Here is a 26,322-nt window from a genome sequence, read left to right as displayed (position 1 = left end):
TCCTATTGCTACATATAACCCTCCCTATAACTCCTCCTATTGTGCCATATAACCCTCCCTATAACTCCTCCTATTGCTTCATATAACCCTCCCTATAACACCTCCTATTGTTACATATAACCCTCCCTATAACTCCTCCTATTGCTACATATAACCCTCCCTATAACTCCTCCTATTGCTCCATATAACCCTCCCTATAACTCCTCCTATTGCGCCATATAACCCTCCCTATAACTCCTCCTATTGCTACATATAACCCTCCCTATAACTACTCCTATTGCTCCATATAACCCTCCCTATAACTCCTCCTATTGCGCCATATAACCCTCCCTATAACTACTCCTATTGCTCCATATAACCCTCCCTATAACTCCTCCTATTGCTACATATAACCCTCCCTATAACTCCTCCTATTGCTCCATATAACCCTCCCTATAACTCCTCCTAATGCTACATATAACCCTCCCTATAACTCCTCCTATTGCTTCATATAACCCTCTCTATAACTCCTCCTATTGCTACATATAACCCTCCCTATAACTCCTCCTATTGCACTATATAACCCTCCCTATAACTCCTCCTATTGCTACATATAACCCTCCCTATAACTCCTCCTATTGCTACATATAACCCTCCCTATAACTCCTCCTATTGCTACATATAACCCTACCTATAACTCCTCCTATTGCTACATATAACCCTCCCTATAACACCTGCTATTGCTACATATAACCCTACCTATAACTCCTCCTATTGCTACATATAACCCTCCCTATAACTCCTCCTATTGCACCATATAACCCTCCCTATAACTCCTCCTATTGCTACATATAACCCTCCCTATAACTCCTCCTATTGCTACATATAACACTCCCTATAACTCCTCCTATTGCTTCATATAACCCTCCCTATAACTTCTCCTATTGCTCCATATAACCCTCCCTATAACACCTTCTATTGCTACATATAACCCTCCTTATAACTTGTTACAAACTGCTGTTTGTAACTGGCCCTTTAAATGGAAAATTGCCCTGCTTCCCTGGATTTTGGAGAAGCCTATTTGCCAGCCTCCTTCCACATGACTATGGCCCCTGGAAGATTGTGCCCCTGAGGACATATTGACTTTTGTTGGGTGTGTGTGGCCCTTTAAGAACCGTCTGGGGACATATTGTGACTTTGGTGAACAATGCCCCTTTAAGACTATGTCCCCAGACCTGTGAAATGACTTGTCCCTGGCTTTCTCCCACTTGGTTCAGTTTCATTGTGTGCCATTAAGTGCTATGTGACAGACCCTTCGGTCAGAACTACAGCGATAACTTTGTTCAGCTTCAAGAAGCATTCTAAATACAAGTTTGCTGGGATCAGCTCTAATTAAGTTTAGTGATAAACTTTCCCATTGTCTAATCAGACTTCTAGTAGTGATAAGGTGGACTGCATTGTTTTATTGTGTGTAATGTTATCTGCTGAAGTAATGTTGTGGCCTGTCAAAGGGAGTGTCTCTCTATCTAATATCAAATGTGTGATGGGGGATTTTATGCCTCCCCCTGAGAGTGTCCTGTTTGCATGTAACCTCAATAAAAGCAGGCTGTGTGCTCCAGCACAGCAGACCTATTTTTGACCCTCTAACTTGCAGCTTTGACTCATGTTTGTAGGGGACAGCTTATAATCACTACAGGGATTGCTATGTTTTTCATACTCCCTTAGCTACAGGGATTGCTACAGAAGGAAGAGGTTCGCCTACTGGAGCCTGGTCGTAGGTCCAGGGCGCAGAGCAGACGGCGAGATACCAGCCCAGCAGCGGTGGTTCATATAGTCTGCATTACTGATGGTGGCTACGCAGTAGTTATAGTGTCCACGGTGCTGCTGCTCCTTTGGTGAGCGCTAGGAGCATCCTTTTCTACGGTCCAACTTCCAGCCAGCCTGGAGGCAACCGTAACATAACTCCTCCTATTGCTACATATAACCCTCCCTATAACTCCTCCTATTGCTACATATAACCCTCCCTATAACTCCTCCTATTGCTACATATAACCCTCCCTATAACTCCTCCTATTGCTACATATAACCCTCCCTATATCTCCTCCTATTGCTACATATAACCCTCCCTATAACTCCTCCTATTGCTACATATAACCCTCCCTATAACTCCTCCTATTGCTACATATAACCCTCCCTATAACTCCTCCTATTGCTACATATAACCCTCCCTATAACTCCTCCTATTGCTACATATAACCCTCCCTATAACACCTCCTATTGCTACATATAACCCTCCCTATAACTCCTCTTATTGCTACATATAACCCTCCCTATAACTCCTCCTATTGCTACATATAACCCTCCCTATAACTCCTCCTATTGCTACATATAACCCTCCCTATAACTCCTCCTATTGCACCATATAACCCTCCCTATAACTCCTCCTATTGCTACATATAACCCTCCCTATAACTCCTCCTATTGCTACATATAACCCTCCCTATAACTCCTCCTATTGCTACATATAACCCTCCCTATAACTCCTCCTATTGCTACATATAACCCTCCCTATAACTCCTCATATTGCTACATATAACCTTCCCTATAACTCCTCCTATTGCACTATATAACCCTCCCTATAACTCCTCTTTTTGCTACATATAACCCTCCCTATAACTCCTCCTTTTGCTACATATAACCCTCACTATAACTTCTCCTATTGCTACATATAACCCTCCCTATAACACCTCCTATTGCTACATATAACCCTCCCTATAACTCCTCCTATTGCTACATATAACCCTCCCTATAACACCTCCTATTGCTACATATAACCCTCCCTATAACTCCTCCTATTGCTACATATAACCCTCCCTATAACTCCTCCTATTGCTACATATAACCCTCCCTATAACACCTCCTACTGCTACATATAACCCTCCCTATAACTCCTCCTATTGCTACATATAACCCTCCCTATAACTCCTCCTATTGCACTATATAACCCTCCCTATAACTCCTCCTATTAAACTATACATCTAGCCCCTACAATCTTAGTGGGCCTACTCCTGGTGCAAATTTTTTTTATGGCCCCCTAAAGGTAACTCAGTAGTAAGCAATAGTAATAATATACATGCTGGTCTTTATAATGATTTTATGGATCGATAGATAGATAGATAGATAGATAGATAGATAGATAGATAGATAGATAGATAGATAGATAGATAGATAGATAGATGATAGATGATAGATAGAGATAGAGAGATACAGATAGATAGATAGACAGACAGATATATTAATTATACAGAGATACAGATAGATAGATAGATAGATAGATAGATAGATAGATAGATAGATAGATAGATAGATAGATAGATAGATTAATTATAGAGAGATACAGATAGATAGATAGATAGATAGATAGATAGATAGATAGATAGATAGATAGATAGATAGATAGATAGATAGATAGATAGATAGATAGACAGACAGATATATTAATTATACAGAGATACAGATAGATAGATAGATAGATAGATAGATAGATATATTAATTATAGAGAGATACAGATAGATAGATAGATAGATAGATAGATAGATAGATAGATAGATAGATAGAGAGAGATAGAGAGATACGGATAGATAGATAGATGAATAGATAGATAGATGGATAGATAGATAAATATAATTCCTATTTCTCAGTACAACCCTGAGTATAACATCTTTTCTTACTTTGCCATCTAGTGGTTAAGGCAGTGGTGTCAGCTCTCCCGCTCCTGTCCAAACAACAAATCCTTCTGGTTAACAGCAGTACGGACCATCGTTGTGTGAGCTGTGCAGTTATTGGTAATGGGGGTATCCTGAATGGATCAAGGCTCGGCAAGGAAATTGATTCTCACGATTACGTCTTTCGGTAAAATACTAAATCTGATTGTTTGTCATCACCCTGTTTTGGTTCACAGGCAAAGCATTTACTCACACATTTAGGGCTAGATTGCGAGTGGTGCACTAACTATTGTGCAAAATCTATAAGGGATATATTGCGGCCCTTTGCACTTGTCAGAAGTAGCGTGCGTATTACAAGTTGAAAGTAAAAGCGTTCACTCAGGCGCAATTGAATTAAACGCATATAGGGTTAGTGCGACTTTAGAGCTTGGGTTAACTGTTACGCTCAAATAAAAAGTTGCACAAAACATTAAAAATACATTAAAAAGAACAATTACACTCATAATAACACTGTCTAATAAAGATTATTTAAAAAATATTGCATTAAAAAGTTAGAAGGACTAAAAGATATTTCTCCTATTGATTCATATAACTCTCCCTATATACCTATATATAACACTCAATATAGCTATAACTCCACATATACCCCCATATAACCCTCCCTATAACTCCAACTATTTCCCCATATAAAATATAACCTCCCTATAACTCCTCCTATAGCCGTATATAATCCTTCCTATAACTTATCCAATAGCCCCATATAACCCTCCCTATAACTCCTACTATAGCCCTATATAATCCTTCCTATAACTTATCCAATAGCCCCATATAACCCTCCCTATAACTCCTACTATAGCCCTATATAATCATTCCTATAACTTATCCAATAGCCCCATATAACCCTCCCTATAACTCCTACTATAGCCCTATATAACCTCCCTATAACTTATCCAATAGCCCCATATAACCCTCCCTATAACTCCTACTATAGCCCTATATAACCTCCCTATAACTTATCCAATAGCCCCATATAACCCTCCCTATAACTCCTACTATAGCCCTATATAACCTCCCTATAACTCCTACTATAGCCCTATATAACCTCCCTATAACTCCTCATATAGCACAAAATAACCCTCCCTATAACTTATCAAATAGCTTCATATAAACCTCCCTATAACTCCTACTATACCCCCATATAACCCTCCCTATAACTCTTACTATTGCAGCTTATAACCCTCCCTAAAACTCCTTCTATTGCACCATATAACCCTCCCAATAACTCCTCCTATAGCCCGATATAACCCTCACTATAACTCCTACTATACCCCTATATAACTTCCCTATAACTCCTATTATAGCTCTATATAACCCTCCCTATAACTCCTACTATGGCTCAATATAACTGTCCCAATAACTCATCCTGTAGCCCTATATAAACCTCCCTATAACCCCTACTATACCCCCCCTATAACCCTCCCTATAACTCCTACTATGGCTCTATATAACCCTCCCTATAACTCCTACTATGGCTCTATATAACCCTCCCTATAACTCCTACTATGGCTCTATATAACCCTCCCTATAACTCCTACTATGGCTCTATATGACCCTCCCTATAACTCCTACTATGGCTCTATATAACCCTCCCTATAACTCCTACTATGGCTCTATATAATCCTCCCTATTACTCCTACTATGGCTCTATATAACCCTCCCTATAAATTCTCCTATAGCCCTGTATAACCCTCCCTATAACTCATCATTCTGCTCCATATAATGCTCCCTATAACTCCTCATATTGCACCATGTAAACCTCCATATAACTACTCTTATTGCTCCATATAACCCTCCCTAGAACTCCTATTGCACCATATAACCTCATTATAACTCCTACTATACCCCGATATAACTTCCCTTGAACTCCTACTATAGCCCTATATAACCCTCCCTATAACTCCTACTATGACTCTATACAACCCTCCCTATAACTTCTCCTATAGCCTTATATAACCCTCCCTATAGCTATGGCTCTATATACTGTAACCCTCCCTATAACTACTCATATTGCTCCATATAACCCTCCCTATAACAGTTAAGTCCTCCTATTGCTCCATATAACCCTTCCTATTAGACATGTGCAGCAGTGAAAAATTCGGTTCGGTTCGGATCGATTCGGACCGATTCGAATTTCGGTTCGGATCGATTCGAATTCTGAAGAAATCGAATGAATTCGTTTCGGATTCATTCGGATTCTTTCGGATTTGTGTGAAATTCGGTTCGGTTCGATTCGGTTCGAAACGATTCGGATTTTTCAGAATTTCGGCACTGTTAAGTGGGATTTGCTGTGTATTACACTAGTATACTGTACAATACTAGTGTAATACATGGCCATCCGAATCCATCCAAATAAATTTGAATTGATTCGGATTTATTCGGTAGATTCGGCACTGCCGCAATTCAGAAATTCGAATCGATCCGAATTCCGAATTTGGCAAAATTCGTCCGAATTTCGATTCGGACCGAACCGAATCGCACATGTCTACTTCCTATAACATCTGCTATTGCACCATATAACCTCCCTACAACACTACAACATTAACTCCTAATAAAGCCCTGTATAAGACATACCTTCCTAGCTTCAACCTTTGACATGATATGCATGAATCTATTAAGTATGTAATACATAAACCTTGTAAACTAATGTTTTTGTACTCACAAGGTTTATATGTATTACATACGTAATAGATTCATGCATATGACATCCAAGCTAGTAAGTGAAATATAAAGGATTGCCACTACACAGATAAAGGAGAAAAAAATGCTGAGTAGAGAGAGAGCGGAGCTGCTGCAAGTTACTTCCGCTGAGGACCGGGGGGTGAATGGGCTAGACCAAAACTGAAAGGAGGGGAATTGGTGTGGAGCCAACCAAGTAGCGGCGGACGACCGCAAAAGACTCAGCAAAAGAAAAAATGGAAGGCTGCTGAGCAAACGGGTAGAAAAAAAAAGACTTTATTCCATTAAAATAGAGAAAACACAAAAATAACAAGGAGGGTAGTTAGCCATCTAACATGTTTCGCGCTGGTGTGCGCTTACTCATAGATGCTAAGTGCAAGTAATGGAAGCTAATGTATTTAAAGGGGCAGAAACCAATAGGAGATTGATCTTTGAATTCTGTAATTTGATCAGTTTCACACATGAATTTTCTCCTAATTAATTTAATATTCAGCCCCATTAAAATGCATTAGGTTGTGTATTTAAAAACAAAAAAGACATATTACTTGTGAAAGTATAGCAATACTTGGCTTATTTAGAAAATTGCATCATTAGTTACATTAAAAAATTGTTGTAATTATTCCTAATTACTTAGAAAACAGATTATATGAAAGAAAGAAAATTGACAAAGAATAATAATGAACAAGCAGAAAATGAGAAAAATATAATAAATAAATGAAGACACTTTGAAGTTAGTCATTTGCAGATGAATGAGAAGTGTGTATGAACACACACATACATGAGGAATATTTGCACACATACATATGAGAAAAGCACATGTAAAAACATGTATGTAAATGTATATGAATGTCAGCAAAGACCCAATGAATACTATAACCATCCTACACGAAATAACTGCAAACATGTCTCATATCTAAATGAAATTATGACATTACATGTATGTGTCACCACACGTATGATCCTACACAATATATCTTTTCCCTGTATTTGAATTATATGGACCCAGACTGAGGTGTTGTATGGATGAATAGGTAGACATATACTGAAAACATACTAATATGAAAATATATGTATGAGTGTACAGTAATAAGTATATAAAATCATGTTTACCTAATAAACAAAATATCTCATGTCCCATTCTAGGTTCATGCCCAATGGTGATTTGGATCTTAACTTATAGATCCAATATAATTCCTTCTTGTCCAGTATTTTTAACACATTGCCACCTCGCAGGGGAACTCTCGCTATGTCTATGACCTTAATTTTAAAACTAGGTACATTCGTGAGATGAAAATAATTAAAATGTCTTGCAACCGTAGAATCCTTATTAAAAAATTTTACATCCCTCAAATGTTCCCTGGTGCGATCCCTAAGGCTCCTAGTTGATTGACCAACATATTGGGCCTTGCAAAGTTGGCAATCAAGTAGATATACTATATAGGAGGTAAGGCAAGTGGCATAGAAATCAATTTTAAAAATTTCACCTGTAACATGCACTATTGAATGTATTAGTGTAGTCCATTGTTTCACACGTTAAACAATTTGAAAGGTGTGCTTTGAAATTACCTTTACCCCTGAGCCAATTAGTGTTAGTACTTATATTAGATTTCACTAGACTGGGAGAAAGCTTAGTCGCTAGTGTTGGTGGTTTTTTTGCTACAAATTTACAATTTTTAATATGAGGTAGTAAAATTTCATCACTTTTTAAAATATGTAGATGTTTTTTGATTATACCACAAATAGAATTGTATTGAAGTGAAAATTCAGTTGAAAATACAATACTATTTTCATCAAGATAATTCTTCTTTTTAGAATCATCTCTAAGTAAGGTGGTACTACCGGTTGTCCCTGCTGGAAGGGGGGAATCTGTGGGTTTAGGCTTCCAATTTTTAATCTCTTCAAATGTTTTAAATAATTCTCTTTCATTGTAACCTCTAGCTTTAAGTCGTGTGATCAATTCTTCACCACTCTGTACATAGTTTTCAAGATTGCTAGCATTACGTTTGAGTCTAATGAATTGGCTCCTCGGTATCGATTTAACTAAATGGCGTGGGTGGCATGAGGTAGCATGGAGGATGGTATTACCAGCTGTGTCCTTCCTATATGTACTTGATAGAATCTTATGTGTTAAATTGTCACCAATGAGATGTAGATCCAAAACGTTAACTCCCTCAGGGTGTAATTCTCCAGTAACTGTTTACTTAAAGAAAGAAGGGGGGATACACCACCAGAACCTGTGGTATCCCCTACTTACCCGGAGCCCCCCTGGACCGCCAGCCGCATCGTGATATACTGCAATAATAGGTGTAAGAAGCAAATTATGGTGGAATGTACCTATCTATTGCGTGATTGTGTTAGAAAAACACCATTTTCCCCTGAGGTTTTCCTTCAGGATGAATTCACTGCCTCTAAATGGGTATAGGACACGTTCCCTGATAGTGTCAGGCAGATGTAGCAGATAAGGTTCCCATTTCTTTATGTACTTAGCTATCCTCTGTTCAATATTCCCTCTAACATCCGCTTGTTCTATGAGCATCTGTGTGTGTAACTTGGTAAGTAGCTTTTGGAAAGGTGGGGATGAACTATCTGCCAAGCGTTGTAGGATCAATTGTTTTGCAGTCAAAATAGACACAGAAACAAAAGTATCATAGGGGCGGACATTGTGTTCTGGTAGTATAAACAAGACTCTTTGTGCCGAAAGGGAGACCCGAGTTTTTGTGACTTTAGATAGCCAGTAGGTTAATTTACCCCAGAACCACTGTAGCTTAGGACAGTCCCAGAATAGGTGAATCCAGTCAGGATTCGCATAGTTACATTTAACACATACATCTTGTGCTCCCTGGATCCATTTGGCCCTGAGAGCTGGGGTAATGTAAGCTTGTTGCAGAATTTTGATGTGTGTCTCTCTCAGGTTTGCTGATAATGTGATAGATCTAACTTCTGTTAAACTGTTTAGAAGCCATTCGCCGTCAATCTGTATGGTTCTACATCTGGACCACCTTGATGTCAGTTTTTGAGTGGTAAGGGTGTCAAAATGTCTGAGCACTAGGTTATATGTGTTTGCTAGCTTATAAGAACCCTGTTTAGCCAATGAGCACAATGCGGTCAAATTATTATTTTCTGGGTGTAGGAGACCATCAGCTTTTAATTGTGTGACATAGTGCCTACACTGTAGATATGCAAATCTATGTGTGTTTGGGAGCAAATATGTGTTTTGTAGTTCTTGAAAGGGATGGACCGTAAGAGTTAGGGGGTTAAATAGTTGCCCGATTTTGGTGAGACCCTTTTCCTGCCATGTCCGAAATACTTCAGTGGTGTATCCAGGCAAGAAAGAAAGGTTACCCTGGATTGGGAGAAATTTGCTAGCAGTAAATTGTATGCCCCATAACTTGCCCAACTTGGCCCATGCTCTCAGTGGGTCTCTAAATAATATATGATGTTGAATTTTTGGGGGCAAAGAGTTAAGCCTGGCGTGTGGCAGGAAGGCTAGGTGCATCGGACATGCTATGCTAGTCTCTAAAATAGGGGTTGTAAATTGTCCATTTCCAGTCAGCCAGTCCAGTACTATTTTCGTCAGTGTCGCCCAGTTATACCAGGCAATATTTGGAAGGCGTAATCCTCCCCTCTCATACGGCATGGCCAAAGTCGTTCTATTTATTCTTTGTTTCTTACCTTGCCAGACGATTTGGCCTAAAGCAGATTGGAGTGTTTTAATGTCTTTGTGAGTCAGCAACAAGGGGAGCATTTGTAAGGGGTAAAGTATCTTGGGCAGAGCTATCATTTTAAAAAGATGTATTCTACCAGTCAGTGACAGTGGAAGTCCGCTCCATCCTTGTAGTGTGTCTCTAATATTCTGGATCATCTTGCCTATGTTTAGGGGGTATAGTTTGGAGGGGTCAGCATGTACCTGTATGCCCAGGTATTTAAACGTGCCCTCTGTTACTTGAATTCGCTGTTTAATAGTGTGTTATGTGTAGTGTTTTTCAGCCAGGTTAACTCTGATTTATCTCTATTAATTTTATATCCGGAGAATGATCCGAAACTGTCAATGATTTCGATGAGTTTGGGTATACCGACCTCTGGGTTGCCTACAAACAAGAGAAGATCGTCAGCATAAAGCGAGAGGTGTTGTCTGATTCCGTTAATCTCTAATCCCTCACTATGCTGTCGGATGTAACAAGCTAGTGGCTCTATGGCCAAGTCGAAGAGGAGGGGCGACAGGGGGCATCCCTGCCGAGTTCCCCTTTGTAGAGCAAAGGAAGTAGATAGTCCTCCATTGATAATCAATGAGGCTTTAGGAGCTGCATATAACTTTTGGATAAGGTTAAAAAAAGCACCCGTGACGCCAAACTGTGTCATGGAGGAATATAGGTGGTCCCACTCAATTCTATCAAAAGCCTTTTCGGCGTCTAACGTCTGTGTCTGAGTGGGTACCATACCAATAATGGGCGGACACCGCCAGGGTCTTTCTCAGATTTACCACTGAGGAGCGACCGGTAATGAATCCCGTTTGGTCTGGGTGCACCAACAGGGGTAGAACATTTGCCAGTCTGTTTGCTAGTATGGGCGTCAGTAATTTATAGTCGCTGTTAAGCAACGAAATAGGTCTGTAAGAAGGAGTGAGTGTGGGGTCTCTGTCCGGTTTGGGAATGATACAGATATTAGCTTCAGTAAAACGACAGTTGGGGCGGGTATCATGTAGTAGATATTCCGTGTATAGGGATGCTAATATGGGGCTAACCTCTTTCTCCAAAATCTTATAGTACTCTGCTGGCAGCCCATCAGGGCCTGCCGCTTTGTGCAGTTTGAGTCGCTTAATCCCCCTGGAGACATCCTGCAGGGATATTGGGGCATTTAAGTTTTCTCTTTGTTCGTCTGTGAGGGTAGGGACTACCAGATCTCTCCAGAATTCACTTTTTTTCCCTGTATCTATGTGTTGTTGGGAGTATAGAGTTTGGTAATATTTAACAAATTCAGTCATGATCTCTTCAGTCTGTGTTGTCAGTCCCGATTCCGTCCGAATAGCAGTAATAAATGACTTAGGGTTGTGGGCTTTGACCAAATTGGCTAGTAATTTACCCGCCTTGTTGCCATGTCTATAGAAGTGTCCTTGTCTGTAGATAGTGTGTCTACTGTCTTGTTGCTCTAAACAGGTGTCTCTAGTTCTTTTTAGATCGTAGTATGTTTGTCTCGTTACATAGGAAGGTTTAGAAAGGTAGTTATTGTATGCCTCCGTTAATCGCGTCAAGAGATCGCTGTCTGTCTGTCTGGAAAGTTTATTAGTATGCGCCGCGAAGGCAGTAATATGACCCCTCAGGACTGCCTTAGAGGCATGCCAGAAGAGATCTAGGTTATCTAAGTGTTGGTTATTATCTGATAGATAATGCGTCCATGCCTGTGTAAGACACTGACGAAAGCCTATATTATTATACAGATGGGATGGGAATCTCCAGGATTTACTTGGTTGTTTCTGCGTTACAGGTTGCAATTTTATATGTATTGGGGCATGATCCGATATTGTGACCTGACCTATCGTAGGTGAGTGGATCTGGGGTGACAGAGCAGCCGAGGTCAGGAAGAAGTCAATGCGTGACAAGGTGCTATGTGACTTGGAAATGCAGGTATAGTCCCTCTGGTCTGGATTTTGTGTTCTCCATACATCAGTCAGGCCTAGTGTTTCCTTGAATGTATGTATTAGTCGAGTCTCCCTTTTATATCTGGATATGTCTTTATTGGTTGTAATCCATAGGGAGGGGTCTTTAAACCTATCCAATGGCAATGTTTGTGCTAAATTGAAATCTCCTCCAATTATTAAGAGTGAAGTGTTATGAGTAGCCAATTTCGCAAGCAAGGTGGTCCAGAATGTAGGGCAATATGCATTAGGGCCATAGACATTGCACAGGATATAGGTGGCAGTTTGGATATGCATTGTTGTAATTAAGTATCTGCCTCCGCTGTCTACCTCCGTGTCTGTAAAGGAGATTGGTAGCCCTTTCCTAACCAGGATTGCCACTCCTCTCTTCCTACCCTCTGTTGGCGTGTAGAGAATCTGACCCACCCATCTAGATTTAAGTTTCTCATGTTCATTGGCAGACAACCTGGTTTCCTGAATCAGTGCTATATCAGATCTAAGTGTGTTGAGATGTTGAAGTATCATGCTCCTCTTCGCTGGGGAAGTTATCCCCCCCACATTCCAAGAGGTAACCTTATAATTTATTGCCATAGTGGTATACTTATAATGAGGGGCATGTGAGCCACCAAGCGGGGGCTCCATAGTATTGTCTATAGTAAGTAATTGTGTGTATATGAGGTGGGTGTGGGTAAGACTCACTGTGGATGTTAGACCTTGCAGGTGCCAGCGGCTGACGGATCCGTAGGTACCCCGGGTTCAATCTAAGAGAAAGAGGAACAACAGACATTAGCAGTGCTTTATAGAGCATACATAATGGTAATTTATCAGAGCAATACAGACTATGTCCCCTGTGTCTTATAGGTTGAGCAGTGGTACAGGAAATATTACATCTGGGAAACAAGGTCATTCCTTCTCGTTGGTCAGCTTTTTCCCTCTGCATAGGGCATATGAGGTCCAGCCGTTATAAACAGTATAAGAAGAAGAAGGGGCACTTAGAGGGAGACTATCTCTCTTAGGTATCTGAACATTACTCTGAGGGGCCAGATATGGTTTAATGGACTTAAGGGAGCAATTAGACACAAAACCCTCATTTCCCCAAACTAGTAATAAGTCAGATAGACTTGTAAACAGATCTGACGCTGTGCGTGCCGGATGTCACCCAATAGTGATAAAGCTATGTAGGGCCATATATGCGTTGTATACTGTTATAAGCATGTAGTCCGTAGGGGACCATGCACCTGTGATGATATTAAAGGCTGGGGGCATAGGAGGTGACTGTAGTGTAGGCAAAACATAACATAAAATGAACATAATAACAGGAAATAACAATACAATGTAAACAGTTGTGGCAAGCAGTGCAATAACAGTGAAAACCGTAATAACTTTAAAAATATAAATTTTCCAGTCTATTCCACTTTACACCCGTAGGGGGGAAGCGGTGGGGGTCATATCCCCTTGTAAAGCAGTTGCCAAGATATGGCTCCAGGTACATGTGCGCCTCCATGGTGCTTCTTCTGTTCTGGAGGTTGTCCAGGAATCTCTCCTTCCATGGGAGAGCAATTGTACTACTTGATTTTCTATAGTAAGACAAAGGGGGGTTGGGAAATGGTTGTGCCTGGTCAGCGAACATCTCCCTGTTCCTCTGCATCCAAGTACGCTTGCAGTTCTTTAGGGGTGCGGAAGAACCTGGGTCCGGCCGGCGTCTGCAGCCTTAATTTGGCAGGGTACAGCAAGGAGGCCTGTCTCCCCTCCTTATAGAGGCGAGAGCAAAGAGGAGCGAAGTCCTTGCGCAGTTTGGTTACTTCTGTAGAGAAGTCTTGAAAGATCAAGAGTTTTTTACCTTCAAACATCAGGTCTCCCTTGTGGGCACGGTAGGCTTGTAGGAGCGCAAGCTTCTCCTGATAATTGAGGCACTTAAAGATTGTTTGGCGGGGTCTGGAGTTAGAGGTTTCTAGGCCGTTATCTGGGCCTATTCGGTGCGCTCTTTCTATGTCAAAAGGAAGGTGGTCTGGATTTATCCTGAGCATTTTAGGGAGAGTCATTGCTGTAAATTCTAGGAGATCTTTACCTTTTACAGATTCGGGGAGTCCCACTATTCTGAGGTTGTTTCTCCGACTGCGGTTTTCAAGGTCCTCCACTTTTTCTTGTAGAGCTTGGTTTTGGTGTAAGAGTTGTCGCACAGATGCGGCGGTAGATTCTTGTCTGTCCTCCACATCAGAAATACGCTGCTCTGCCTGTGTAAGTCTCGTAGAGAATTGACGAACCTCGCTGGTAAGGGTGTCTACACCCGCCTGAAGAGACTCCATTTTTGGCAAGAAAAAGGATTTAAGCTCTTGCAGCAAGCCCGAGGGATCTATGATAGAAGTATCTGAGGCTCTGGGTGAGGTCGAGGGATCTGCATGTATTTCAGCTGTGGCCTTTCTTTTGTCTAGCTGTTTGTTTCTGGAGGACATTTTCCCAGCCAATTAATTGGGGACGGAGGGAAAATACTGATCCAACTTCATGCAAAAGCTCTGTAATAAATGCTGTTTAATAACAAGGAAAGTCAGATGTAATGCTGCTCAATGACCACTAGATGGTGCTGTAGGACTATGTTTGCACAGCAGTCTGCTATTTTGCAGCCAAGTAATGGTTCCTATCAAAATTCCAAGGCCTTTCTTTATTATTCTGCACGTTGTTGGAGCCACAAAAATTCTTAAGTGTAACAGGTCCCCCAGGTATTAAAACACAGTAGTTAGGCTGTGGTATTAGCAGTCCAGTATATGAAAGGAAATCTCCCTGCAGATGTGTAAGTCCAGCAGGCCAAAAACCATGAACCAGGGCTTAGAATTTAAACAATAACTGTCCCAGAATAAGTCCCAGTGCCTGTCTGATGTATGTAAGAGGCAGTAGTGTCCCAGATGTTAATGGGCAGAGTAGGCGTAGTTTCTTCCCCCCAGGTTTTCCCAGTAATCACCCAGTGTGCACTAGCCCTCAACAATCTCACCGGCCTCTTGCTGTGTCTGGCTCGGTCTGTGGACTTCGAGGGCACAAGCAATCCCTCTGCTGGCTCCAGCTACAGAAGCGGTCTTCCTTGTGGCTCCTTCAGAGCCAGGTATCAGCGGCGGTGCGAGGGGGGCTCTTTCAAGATGGCGCCCGCAGATAGAAAGGCTCTGCGCAGCGTTGCGCCTTAATCCGGTCCTTCCCTGGACAAGGGCGATCTCCGGCCCTTCACGGTACTCGGTCGGCTGGGGGGTTACAGGGGTAAGATGCCCAGCAAGACTTGATCGTGGGAAAACGGCTGGCAGCAAGTAATATGGATTTTATACTATCTGGATTGTGGAGCTCTTCTCCACTGCTGCCAGCCGTTAGTGCCGCCCACCGGAAGTCGTGTTTTCTCTATTTTAATGGAATAAAGTCTTTTTTTTTTTACCTGTTTGCTCAGCAGCCTTCCATTTTTTCTTTTGCTGAGAAAAAAATGCTGCTATTCAAACACTATGTACATAATACCCAGAATTTGAGCACATGAAAAACTATTATCACAAGGCCATAGGGTTTTATTACTGTCAACCATAGCAAGTAAACTCTTAAATAGGTCACCCTAGAGCCAAACTGAGAGGATGAAATATGGTATTTTAACTCACAAATTGTACTTTTAGGACATATTTATCTGAGTTTGCCAATATTTTTTTTTTACTCTTGCATTGCACTGAGCAAGTGATGATGTCATCCCATACTTTACATGAACTATTCATAAAATGTGATGTGTTTCTAGGTCCTGAGGGCTTGGATGTTATAAACCTGCCCTTGGTTATTCCTCAATCTTTTAAAAATATACACAGTGACACCTGATGTGGGATTGCCCTAGGCTCAAGCAATTCTGGGTAAAGGTTGATGTTACGGTTACCCTTAGTCTCGCTGAGAGATGGACCGCTTAGTAGCCTGGATTCCTATTGCTGAAGAGGGGAGTGTGACAGACCCTTCTGTCAGGACTGAAGGAGTTAATTGTGTTTAGCTAAGAAACTAATTTCTCCAACATAGGTGTGTCCGGTCCACGGCGTCATCCTTACTTGTGGGATATTCTCTTCCCCAACAGGAAATGGCAAAGAGCCCAGCAAAGCTGGTCACATGATCCCTCCTAGGCTCCGCCTACCCCAGTCATTCTCTTTGCCGTTGTACAGGCAACATCTCCACGGAGATGGCTTAGAGTTTTTATTATTCAATCAAGAGTTTGTTATTTTGAAATAGTGCTGGTATGTACTATTTACTCAGAAACAGAAAAGAGATGAAGATTTCTGTTTGTATGAGGAAAATGATTTTAGCAACCGTCACTAAAATCCATGGCTGTTCCACACAGGACTGTTGAGAGCAATTAACTTCAGTTGGGGGAACAGTGAGCAGTCTCTTGCTGCTTGAGGTATGACACATTCTAACAAGACGATGTAATGCTGGAAGCTGTCATTTTCCCTATGGGATCCGGTAAGCCATGTTTATTAAGATCGTAAATAAGGGCTTCACAAGGGCTTATTAAGACTGTAGACTTTTTCTGGGCTAAATCGATTCATTATTAACACATATTTAGCCTTGAGGAATCATTTATTCTGGGTATTTTGATATAATAATATCGGCAGGCACTGTTTTAGACACCTTATTCTTTAGGGGCTTTCCCAAATCATAGGCAGAGCCTCATTTTCGCGCCGGTGTTGCGCACTTGTTTTTGAGAGGCATGACATGCAGTCGCATGTGAGAGGAGCTCTGATACTTAGAAAAGACTTTCTGAAGGCGTCATTTGGTATCGTATTCCCCTTTGGGCTTGGTTGGGTATGGATAAAAAATTAGAAGGTTTACTTAAAAAGATGTTTGTTCAGCAGGGTTACCTTCTACAACCAATTTCATGCATTGTCCCTGTAGCTACAGCCGCATGTTTCTGGTTCGATGAGCTGATAAAGGCGGTCGATAGTGATTCTCCTCCTTATGAGGAGATTATGGACAGAATCAATGCTCTCAAATTGGCTAATTCTTTCACCCTAGACGCCACTTTGCAATTGGCTAGGTTAGCGGCTAAGAATTCTGGGTTTGCTATTGTGGCGCGCAGAGCGCTTTGGTTGAAATCTTGGTCAGCTGATGCGTCTTCCAAGAACAAGCTACTTAACATTCCTTTCAAGGGGAAAACGCTGTTTGGCCCTGACTTGAAAGAGATTATCTCTGATATCACTGGGGGTAAGGGCCACGCCCTTCCTCAGGATCGGCCTTTCAAGGCAAAAAATAAACCTAATTTTCGTCCCTTTCGTAGAAATGGACCAGCCCAAAGTGCTACGTCCTCTAAGCAAGAGGGTAATACTTCTCAAGCCAAGCCAGCTTGGAGACCAATGCAAGGCTGGAACAAGGGAAAGCAGGCCAAGAAACCTGCCACTGCTACCAAGACAGCATGAAATGTTGGCCCCCGATCCGGGACCGGATCTGGTGGGGGGCAGACTCTCTCTCTTCGCTCAGGCTTGGGCAAGAGATGTTCTGGATCCTTGGGCGCTAGAAATAGTCTCCCAAGGTTATCTTCTGGAATTCAAGGGGCTTCCCCCAAGGGGGAGGTTCCACAGGTCTCAGTTGTCTTCAGACCACATAAAAAGACAGGCATTCTTACATTGTGTAGAAGACCTGTTAAAAATGGGAGTGATTCATCCTGTTCCATTAAGAGAACAAGGGATGGGGTTCTACTCCAATCTGTTCATAGTTCCCAAAAAAGAGGGAACGTTCAGACCAATCTTAGATCTCAAGATCTTAAACAAGTTTCTCAAGGTTCCATCGTTCAAGATGGAAACCATTCGAACTATTCTTCCTTCCATCCAGGAAGGTCAATTCATGACCACAGTGGATTTAAAGGATGCGTATCTACATATTCCTATCCACAAGGAACATCATCGGTTCCTAAGGTTCGCATTCCTGGACAAGCATTACCAGTTCGTGGCGCTTCCTTTCGGATTAGCCACTGCTCCAAGGATTTTCACAAAGGTACTAGGGTCCCTTCTAGCTGTGCTAAGACCAAGGGGCATTGCTGTAGTACCTTACTTGGACGACATTCTGATTCAAGCGTCGTCCCTTCCTCAAGCAAAGGCTCACACGGACATTGTCCTGGCCTTTCTCAGATCTCACGGATGGAAAGTGAACGTGGAAAAGAGTTCTCTATCTCCGTCAACAAGGGTTCCCTTCTTGGGAACAATAATAGACTCCTTAGAAATGAGGATTTTTCTGACAGAGGCCAGAAAAACAAAACTTCTAGACTCTTGTCGGATACTTCATTCCGTTCCTCTTCCTTCCATAGCGCAGTGCATGGAAGTGATCGGTTTGATGGTAGCGGCAATGGACATAGTTCTTTTTGCGCGCATTCATCTAAGACCATTACAACTGTGCATGCTCAGTCAGTGGAATGGGGACTATACAGACTTGTCTCCGAAGATACAAGTAAATCAGAGGACCAGAGACTCACTCCGTTGGTGGCTGTCCCTGGACAACCTGTCACAAGGGATGACATTCCGCAGACCGGAGTGGGTCATCGTCACAACCGACGCCAGTCTGATGGGCTGGGGCGCGGTCTGGGGATCCCTGAAAGCTCAGGGTCTTTGGTCTCGGGAAGAATCTCTTCTACCGATAAATATTCTGGAACTGAGAGCGATATTCAATGCTCTCAAGGCTTGGCCTCAGCTAGCGAGGGCCAAGTTCATACGGTTTCAATCAGACAACATGACAACTGTTGCGTACATCAACCATCAGGGGGGAACAAGGAGTTCCCTAGCGATGGAAGAAGTGACCAAAATCATTCTATGGGCGGAGTCTCACTCCTGCCACCTGTCTGCTATCCACATTCCAGGAGTGGAAAATTGGGAAGCAGATTTTCTGAGTCGCCAGACATTGCATCCGGGGGAGTGGGAACTCCATCCGGAAATCTTTGCCCAAGTCACTCAGCTGTGGGGCATTCCAGACATGGATCTGATGGCCTCTCGTCAGAACTTCAAAGTTCCTTGCTACGGGTCCAGATCCAGGGATCCCAAGGCGGCTCTAGTGGATGCACTAGTAGCACCTTGGACCTTCAAACTAGCTTATGTGTTCCCGCCGTTTCCTCTCATCCCCAGGCTGGTAGCCAGGATCAATCAGGAGAGGGCGTCGGTGATCTTGATAGCTCCTGCGTGGCCACGCAGGACTTGGTATGCAGATCTGGTGAATATGTCATCGGCTCCACCTTGGAAGCTACCTTTGAGACGAGACCTTCTTGTTCAGGGTCCGTTCGAACATCCAAATCTGGTTTCACTCCAGCTGACTGCTTGGAGATTGAACGCTTGATCTTATCGAAGCGAGGGTTCTCAGATTCTGTTATCGATACTCTTGTTCAGGCCAGAAAGCCTGTAACTAGAAAGATTTACCACAAAATTTGGAAAAAATATATCTGTTGGTGTGAATCTAAAGGATTCCCTTGGGACAAGGTTAAGATTCCTAAGATTCTATCCTTCCTTCAAGAAGGATTGGAAAAAGGATTATCTGCTAGTTCCCTGATGGGACAGATTTCTGCCTTGTCTGTGTTACTTCACAAAAAGCTGGCAGCTGTGCCAGATGTTCAAGCCTTTGTTCAGGCTCTGGTTAGAATTAAGCCTGTTTACAAACCTTTGACTCCTCCTTGGAGTCTCAACTTAGTTCTTTCAGTTCTTCAGGGGAACCCTTACATTCCGTTGATATTAAGTTATTATCTTGGAAAGTTTTGTTTTTAGTTGCAATTTCTTCTGCTAGAAGAGTTTCAGAATTATCTGCTCTGCAGTGTTCTCCTCCTTATCTGGTGTTCCATGCAGATAAGGTGGTTTTACGTACTAAACCTGGTTTTCTTCCAAAAGTTGTTTCTAACAAAAACATTAACCAGGAGATTATCGTACCTTCTCTGTGTCCGAAACCAGTTTCAAAGAAGGAACGTTTGTTGCACAATTTGGATGTTGTTCGCGCTCTAAAATTCTATTTAGATGCTACAAAGGATTTTAGACAAACATCTTCCTTGTTTGTTGTTTATTCCGGTAAAAGGAGAGGTCAAAAAGCAACTTCTACCTCTCTCTCTTTTTGGATTAAAAGCATCATCAGAGTGGCTTACGAGACTGCCGGACGGCAGCCTCCCGAAAGAATCACGGCTCATTCCACTAGGGCTGTGGCTTCCACATGGGCCTTCAAGAACGAGGCTTCTGTTGATCAGATATGTAGGGCAGCGACTTGGTCTTCACTGCACACTTTTACCAAATTTTACAAGTTTGATACTTTTGCTTCTTCTGAGGCTATTTTTGGGAGAAAGGTTTTGCAAGCCGTGGTGCCTTCCATTTAGGTGACCTGATTTGCTCCCTCCCTTCATCCGTGTCCTAAAGCTTTGGTATTGGTTCCCACAAGTAAGGATGACGCCGTGGACCGGACACACCTATGTTGGAGAAAACAGAATTTATGTTTACCTGATAAATTACTTTCTCCAACGGTGTGTCCGGTCCACGGCCCGCCCTGGTTTTTTTAATCAGGTCTGATAATTTATTTTCTTTAACTACAGTCACCACGGTACCATATGGTTTCTCCTATGCAAATATTCCTCCTTAACGTCGGTCGAATGACTGGGGTAGGCGGAGCCTAGGAGGGATCATGTGACCAGCTTTGCTGGGCTCTTTGCCATTTCCTGTTGGGGAAGAGAATATCCCACAAGTAAGGATGACGCCGTGGACCGGACACACCGTTGGAGAAAGTAATTTATCAGGTAAACATAAATTCTGTTTTCTAAAGACAGGTTTTCTGGCCTCAGCTATTGTGTGCTATAATTACATTTAAGTAATAAACAGGCCATTGTTTAATCACCCTCAGAGAGCAGACGCTAGGTGATAAGACAAGCCAAATGTGTTTAAGTTTTTATCTGCCTAAGTAAAGTATTTAAGTAATGTAATTCTACTGTTTCATAAAAGGGCGTCTTCCCCTTTTTATCTAAATGTACAAGAGCCTTTCAACCCCCCCATCTGGGGTCAAACCTGTATAAATACTAGGCATCTAGCCTTTAATAAATGTCATTCTGTTTTAAACCTGAAACTGGCTGGGTTGTGAATTGCTGATTCCCTATGCAGGACATTGTTCATCTGGTATTAACCCTTGGTACACTGTTGGTACCGTAACATTGGTGGCAAGCGACGGAATGAACCTTATCGCCCAGAAGAGCAACTACACAAGCCAGTAACCTCAGGAAGAGGGGGATTATTACAATACTGACTAAGATGGAAAGAGTACCAGGAACAGAAGGAACCAATGGGCCCAGCATAGCAGACAGAACCCCTGAAGAAGCAAGCTTTGATCGGGCGGTTAAAATAAGACTGGCATATTATGGCCCCAACCCATCTGCGGAAATTATCGACCGGGTCATAGCAGCTGTGGAGGCCAACCTACTTCGCCAAAGCGGCGCTGCAGCAAACCCAGTGGAAAAGAGAAAAGTAAATTTTGCAGCTTTTAAAAACTTCCTGGAAACAGAAGGAGAGATTGATGGGTACCTTGCGGATTTTGAGAGGCAATGTGCACTACACAAGGTACCCGCAGAGGACTGGGTCACGATATTATCCGGAAAATTATCCGGCCGGGCCAGTGAGGCTTTTCGGGCCATTCCAGATGAGGAAGTCGGGGATTATAATACTGTAAAAGAGGCTCTGCTCTCCAGGTATGCGGTTACACCGGAGGCATACCGGAGGCGGTTCAGAGACACTGTTAAATTAGCTGGAGATTCCTACCTTGAGTGGGCATGTAAGGTGCACCGCACAGCAGCTCACTGGATAGCGGGGTGCCAAGCCGTATCTGGGGAAGAGGTGCTGCAGCTATTCCTGTTGGAACATTGCTTCGACAAGTTACCCGCAGGAGTTCGAGAGTGGGTTCGGGACCGTAAACCCTCCACCCTGCATGAAGCGGCTCGCTTGGCAGATGAGTATACGGATGCCCGCAAACTGGACACTGCTACCACTAAGCCCCCTGCTAGAGTGGAGTACAGACCCCCAGTCACCCCAGCAGCTGCCAGTTACCAACCCCCGGCGCACCGCTATACCACACGGCATCTGGCCACGAACTACCCTCAGAGAGCCCGGTTCAATTCGCGGGGCTACTCACAACCGATTCGATGCTTTGGATGTAAGCAACTAGGGCACAAAAGACCAGAGTGTCCCCTAAATGCAGCGAACCAAGCACAGTCCTGGAGAAGACCTGCCGGCGGAATCACACGTAACCCTCAGCCTGCGGCCCGCTACGTAGAGGCGCAAGAATGCTGGAGCATCCTACATGAGGCAGACCTTGTGCAAGCTGCCCACCGGAATAACCGGCAACTGGTTAAAGTGAATGGGAAGAAGGTCAGTGGTCTACGGGATACTGGTGCTACCATGACCTTGCTTCAAAAGAACTTGGTGTCTGAGAAACAGTACACTGGAGACACTGTGGCTGTGAGGGTAGCAGGGGGCGATGTGTTCAGCCTACCTGTTGCCAGGGTACATTTGGATTGGGGAGTGGGCGCTAGACCTGTGAATGTGGGGGTCAAGAAGGACTTACCTGCTGATGTTCTTCTTGGAAATGACTTGGCTCCCCTTGTTTCTGCCTATGCTCCCATGGGTCCCGCTGATGTTAACCCTGTGACTACCCGTGCTCAGATCCGTGCAGCAGAGACTGACCCCCCTGCTGCTAAGCCCCAGGACGCTGAGCTCAGTAAATCTCTATCCGCTATTGATACGTGGAAGTCCCGTTACAATGCGCTGATGAAGGAGAAGAGGAGCGCAGAGGAAAAAGCACGTTTAGAACTTGAATCTCTGCTAGACAAGCTGCACCGACAGACTGCAGAAAACACCAGCTTGAGAGTGGGACATGAAACATTAAAGACAAACTTAGCGACACTTGAGGAGAAGCTGACGCTGGCTCATAGTGAGGTGCTGCAACTCAAGGGCACCCTATGTCAGTATGAAGGGATTGTGGATACCTATAAAGAGCAGGTACAGAAAACTCGTAAAGAAGCTGATGGGATTTTGAAGGACTGTTTAGCCCTAGTCTGGGCACTGAGGAAGTTGAACCCTTCTTTGTATGGACAGGAATTCTCTCTCATAACGGGAATACAGATGGATTGTCCTGGCAAACTGACATGCCTACCACCTCCTAGTCCGGTCATCCCCAGGTTGACCCGCCAAAGGGTCAAGCCGGGTCTGCCGGAGTGTTCCACAAGGGGGGAGATATGTGACAGACCCTTCTGTCAGGACTGAAGGAGTTAATTGTGTTTAGCTAAGAAACTAATTTCTAAAGACAGGTTTTCTGGCCTCAGCTATTGTGTGCTATAATTACATTTAAGTAATAAACAGGCCATTGTTTAATCACCCTCAGAGAGCAGACGCTAGGTGATAAGACAAGCCAAATGTGTTTAAGTTTTTTTCTGCCTAAGTAAAGTATTTAAGTAATGTAATTCTACTGTTTCATAAAAGGGCGTCTTCCCCTTTTTATCTAAATGTACAAGAGTCTTTCAACCCCCCCATCTGGGGTCAAACCTGTATAAATACTAGGCATCTAGCCTTTAATAAATGTCATTCTGTTTTAAACCTGAAACTGGCTGGGTTGTGAATTGCTGATTCCCTATGCAGGACATTGTTCATCTGGTATTAACCCTTGGTACACTGTTGGTACCGTAACAGGGAGAAACTGCTTTCCATAGTATTCTATATGAGTCTCGCAAATGTAGAATAATCCCCCTTAGCTGTAGTACAGCTAGGATACCCTTCTGCCCACAAAAACGAGTCAACGCTGCGATTGAGGGACAACCAAGAACAGAGGACTGGGATGCCCAGCCTGCTTTTTATTTAGGTTACATGCACACAGGGCACTCCCAGGGGGGGAAGCATAAAATCCCCCATCACACATTTAGACAAAGCCCTTGGACAGGCCACCGCAGATAACAAGTACACACAAGAAAACAATTGAGTCCTTCTTATCACCTTGCAGTGAATGCTTATCACAAACTTAATTACAGTACACAATATGCTAGGAAACCTGCCTCAGAAAATAGTTTTCTCAAAACTGAACAGAGTTAACCCTTTATGAAATGATACTTGTTACAGTTTTCTTGGAGCCCTTCTTAGGCGCTAGCTTGGCTGGTTCAGGCATTGCTGCTGGGAAATAAGTTTCTTCACAACAAAATAACTAATGCTTCTGTAACAGTTGAATATTTTCTTTCTAATATAATTAATATGAAGGTACAATTAGAAAGGGAATCTGTCTTACTTTTGACGAGCCATAATTCCTGGGGTAAAAAGGTTAACTTTATACTTACGGTAATAATAATCCTTAGGAAACCTATTTTTAAGAAGTGGGTTACCCCTAAAATAGCTTCTATTGCGGAGGTAAGAAAACTGTTACTAGACTCGGCAATCAAGGCAGCTTATGGGTCTAAATTAGAGGGGGAAAGAGGTGACTCCTTCTGTAGGATTTGGAAGGACTTTGTGTGTTGTCAGGGTAGGGACGTTATATCTTATATAGAACAAATTGTTAATATACAATTGAATTGAGGGATGGGGGGGGGGGATGTTTAGAAGGGGGGAGAAGAGAGGAAGGAAAAAAAGGGAATTTTTTTTTTTTGTTCTTGGTCCGAATAGAACTAAGGAACCATAATAGATTGCTGGGAAGGAGAGAGAGGGGATGGAAGGACTGATTATTGATTATTGTAATGGAAGGCTCTTGTTTATTGCTAATTGATTTGTTATTGATCGAATTTCTGTCGACTTTTTTGTGTTTTGTATGTTTTTCTGTAAAATAAAGTTTAAATAAATAAAATAAAAAAAAATAAAAAAATATACACAGTGAACGTTCGACTATAATATAGTCATGTGAGGTAGTCTGACAATGTGTAATGATGACGCTGCATTATGAGGTAATATGAAAAGGGTAACATACACTATTGCAGTGCTTTCCAAACTGTGTGTCGGCAGCAGTGTGTAGGTGTGTCCCTGCTTCAGCACAAATTTATTTTTATTTTTTTTGGTTTCTGACTTTCCGCCTGCCTGCTACGCATATCACATGGTTGACACGTGATTGATACCTAGTGGGACACAGATCATCTTAACCAATTGGCGCAGCTCAGTGGGAACTGAAACTATTCCCATTGGTGGCACATTGGCTCGTGACTGCATGTGTAGTCTCCTTAATCGGCTCGTGACTGCATGTGTAGTCAGTGAGTGGGAGAGCAGTGTGTTTGCAGTGCGGGCAGTAGTCAATCGAACTCACAGAGTTCTTTGGGCGGCAGCTTAAATGCTGAGCCGAAGTCAGAGGTTTTTTTTTTGGAACTAGCTCCCAGTAGTGCATTGCTGCTCCTGCTCTTGATTTATGGATAGGAAGTGGAAGCTTAAGAAATGCTTGATGATGAAATGCGAGTGTCTTTATCAAATATTACACCAAATATTCTGAAACTGTGTTCATCCCATCAACCTCATACATCCCATTAAAATAGTAAGTAGCTATTGGTGTTATTAAAGTTTTTTTTAATTCTTGCACATACATACTGTTACTTGTAAATACATTTCATTATTATATAATTTATGTACGTGTTCATATCTCTTAAAACAAGTTAGTTTAACCTCCTTTTTGCTAGTACAACTGGATTACTGTGTCGCGAAATGATGTAGGTCTAAAAAGTGTGTCACCAACATAAAAAGTTTGGAAAGCTCTGCACTATTGGATGCCAAATATTATAATGATTAGTGTGACATTAATTACAATATACACAATGAAACAAATACATCAGTATAAAGTAATCCATAACAAATGTAAATGTAAACATATTAGAATAAACATATATGTATTGTAAAAATTTTTACTACAAAGGTTTTATTTAGCCCTTTAACTTAAACCTGGATGCCCCCCAGGGCACCTCTCTAGATGTTCCTACTCATCTTCATGAACAGGTTCAAAGCCAAGTTCACCCAGAAGTCCATTATGCTGTACCAGGCTGGGAAGACACAACCTCTTTTGTTTGTCTAAAATATTAGCTACAATTCTGCAGATCACAGATGGCAAGGAACATGGATGAGTGAACCAAAATGTCCATGTCTTTCAGCCCCTCAAGACCATTTGACTCAGTATTCAAGGTGCTCTGGACATTTTGAGCCAACCATCATTCTATTCTGTTTCTCCCATGATGGATTTCTCTTTCATGAAATTAAGATACAGTGAGCCATACATGTAATTGGTGTTTTTATACATTTCCCCAAATATCAGAA

At 42.4% G+C, this 26,322-nt stretch overlaps 1 protein-coding gene across 1 annotated transcript in view; it reads left to right on the top strand.

The window, feature by feature from the left end:
- The window catches only part of LOC128635642 (alpha-N-acetylgalactosaminide alpha-2,6-sialyltransferase 1-like), a 289,952-nt gene that overhangs the window by 104,883 nt on the left and 158,747 nt on the right, over window positions 1–26,322 (top strand). The window contains exon 5 of the mRNA XM_053688731.1: window positions 3,724–3,892. Within this exon, the coding sequence (XP_053544706.1) occupies window positions 3,724–3,892 (169 nt within the window). The remainder of the gene's footprint in view (window positions 1–3,723; window positions 3,893–26,322) is intronic.

Source organism: Bombina bombina, chromosome 1 (assembly GCF_027579735.1).
Source record: "Bombina bombina isolate aBomBom1 chromosome 1, aBomBom1.pri, whole genome shotgun sequence".
Lineage (NCBI taxonomy): Eukaryota > Metazoa > Chordata > Amphibia > Anura > Bombinatoridae > Bombina > Bombina bombina.
The sequence above is the reverse complement of the archived record's forward strand: the minus strand, read 5'-3'. Positions and strand labels throughout refer to the sequence as shown.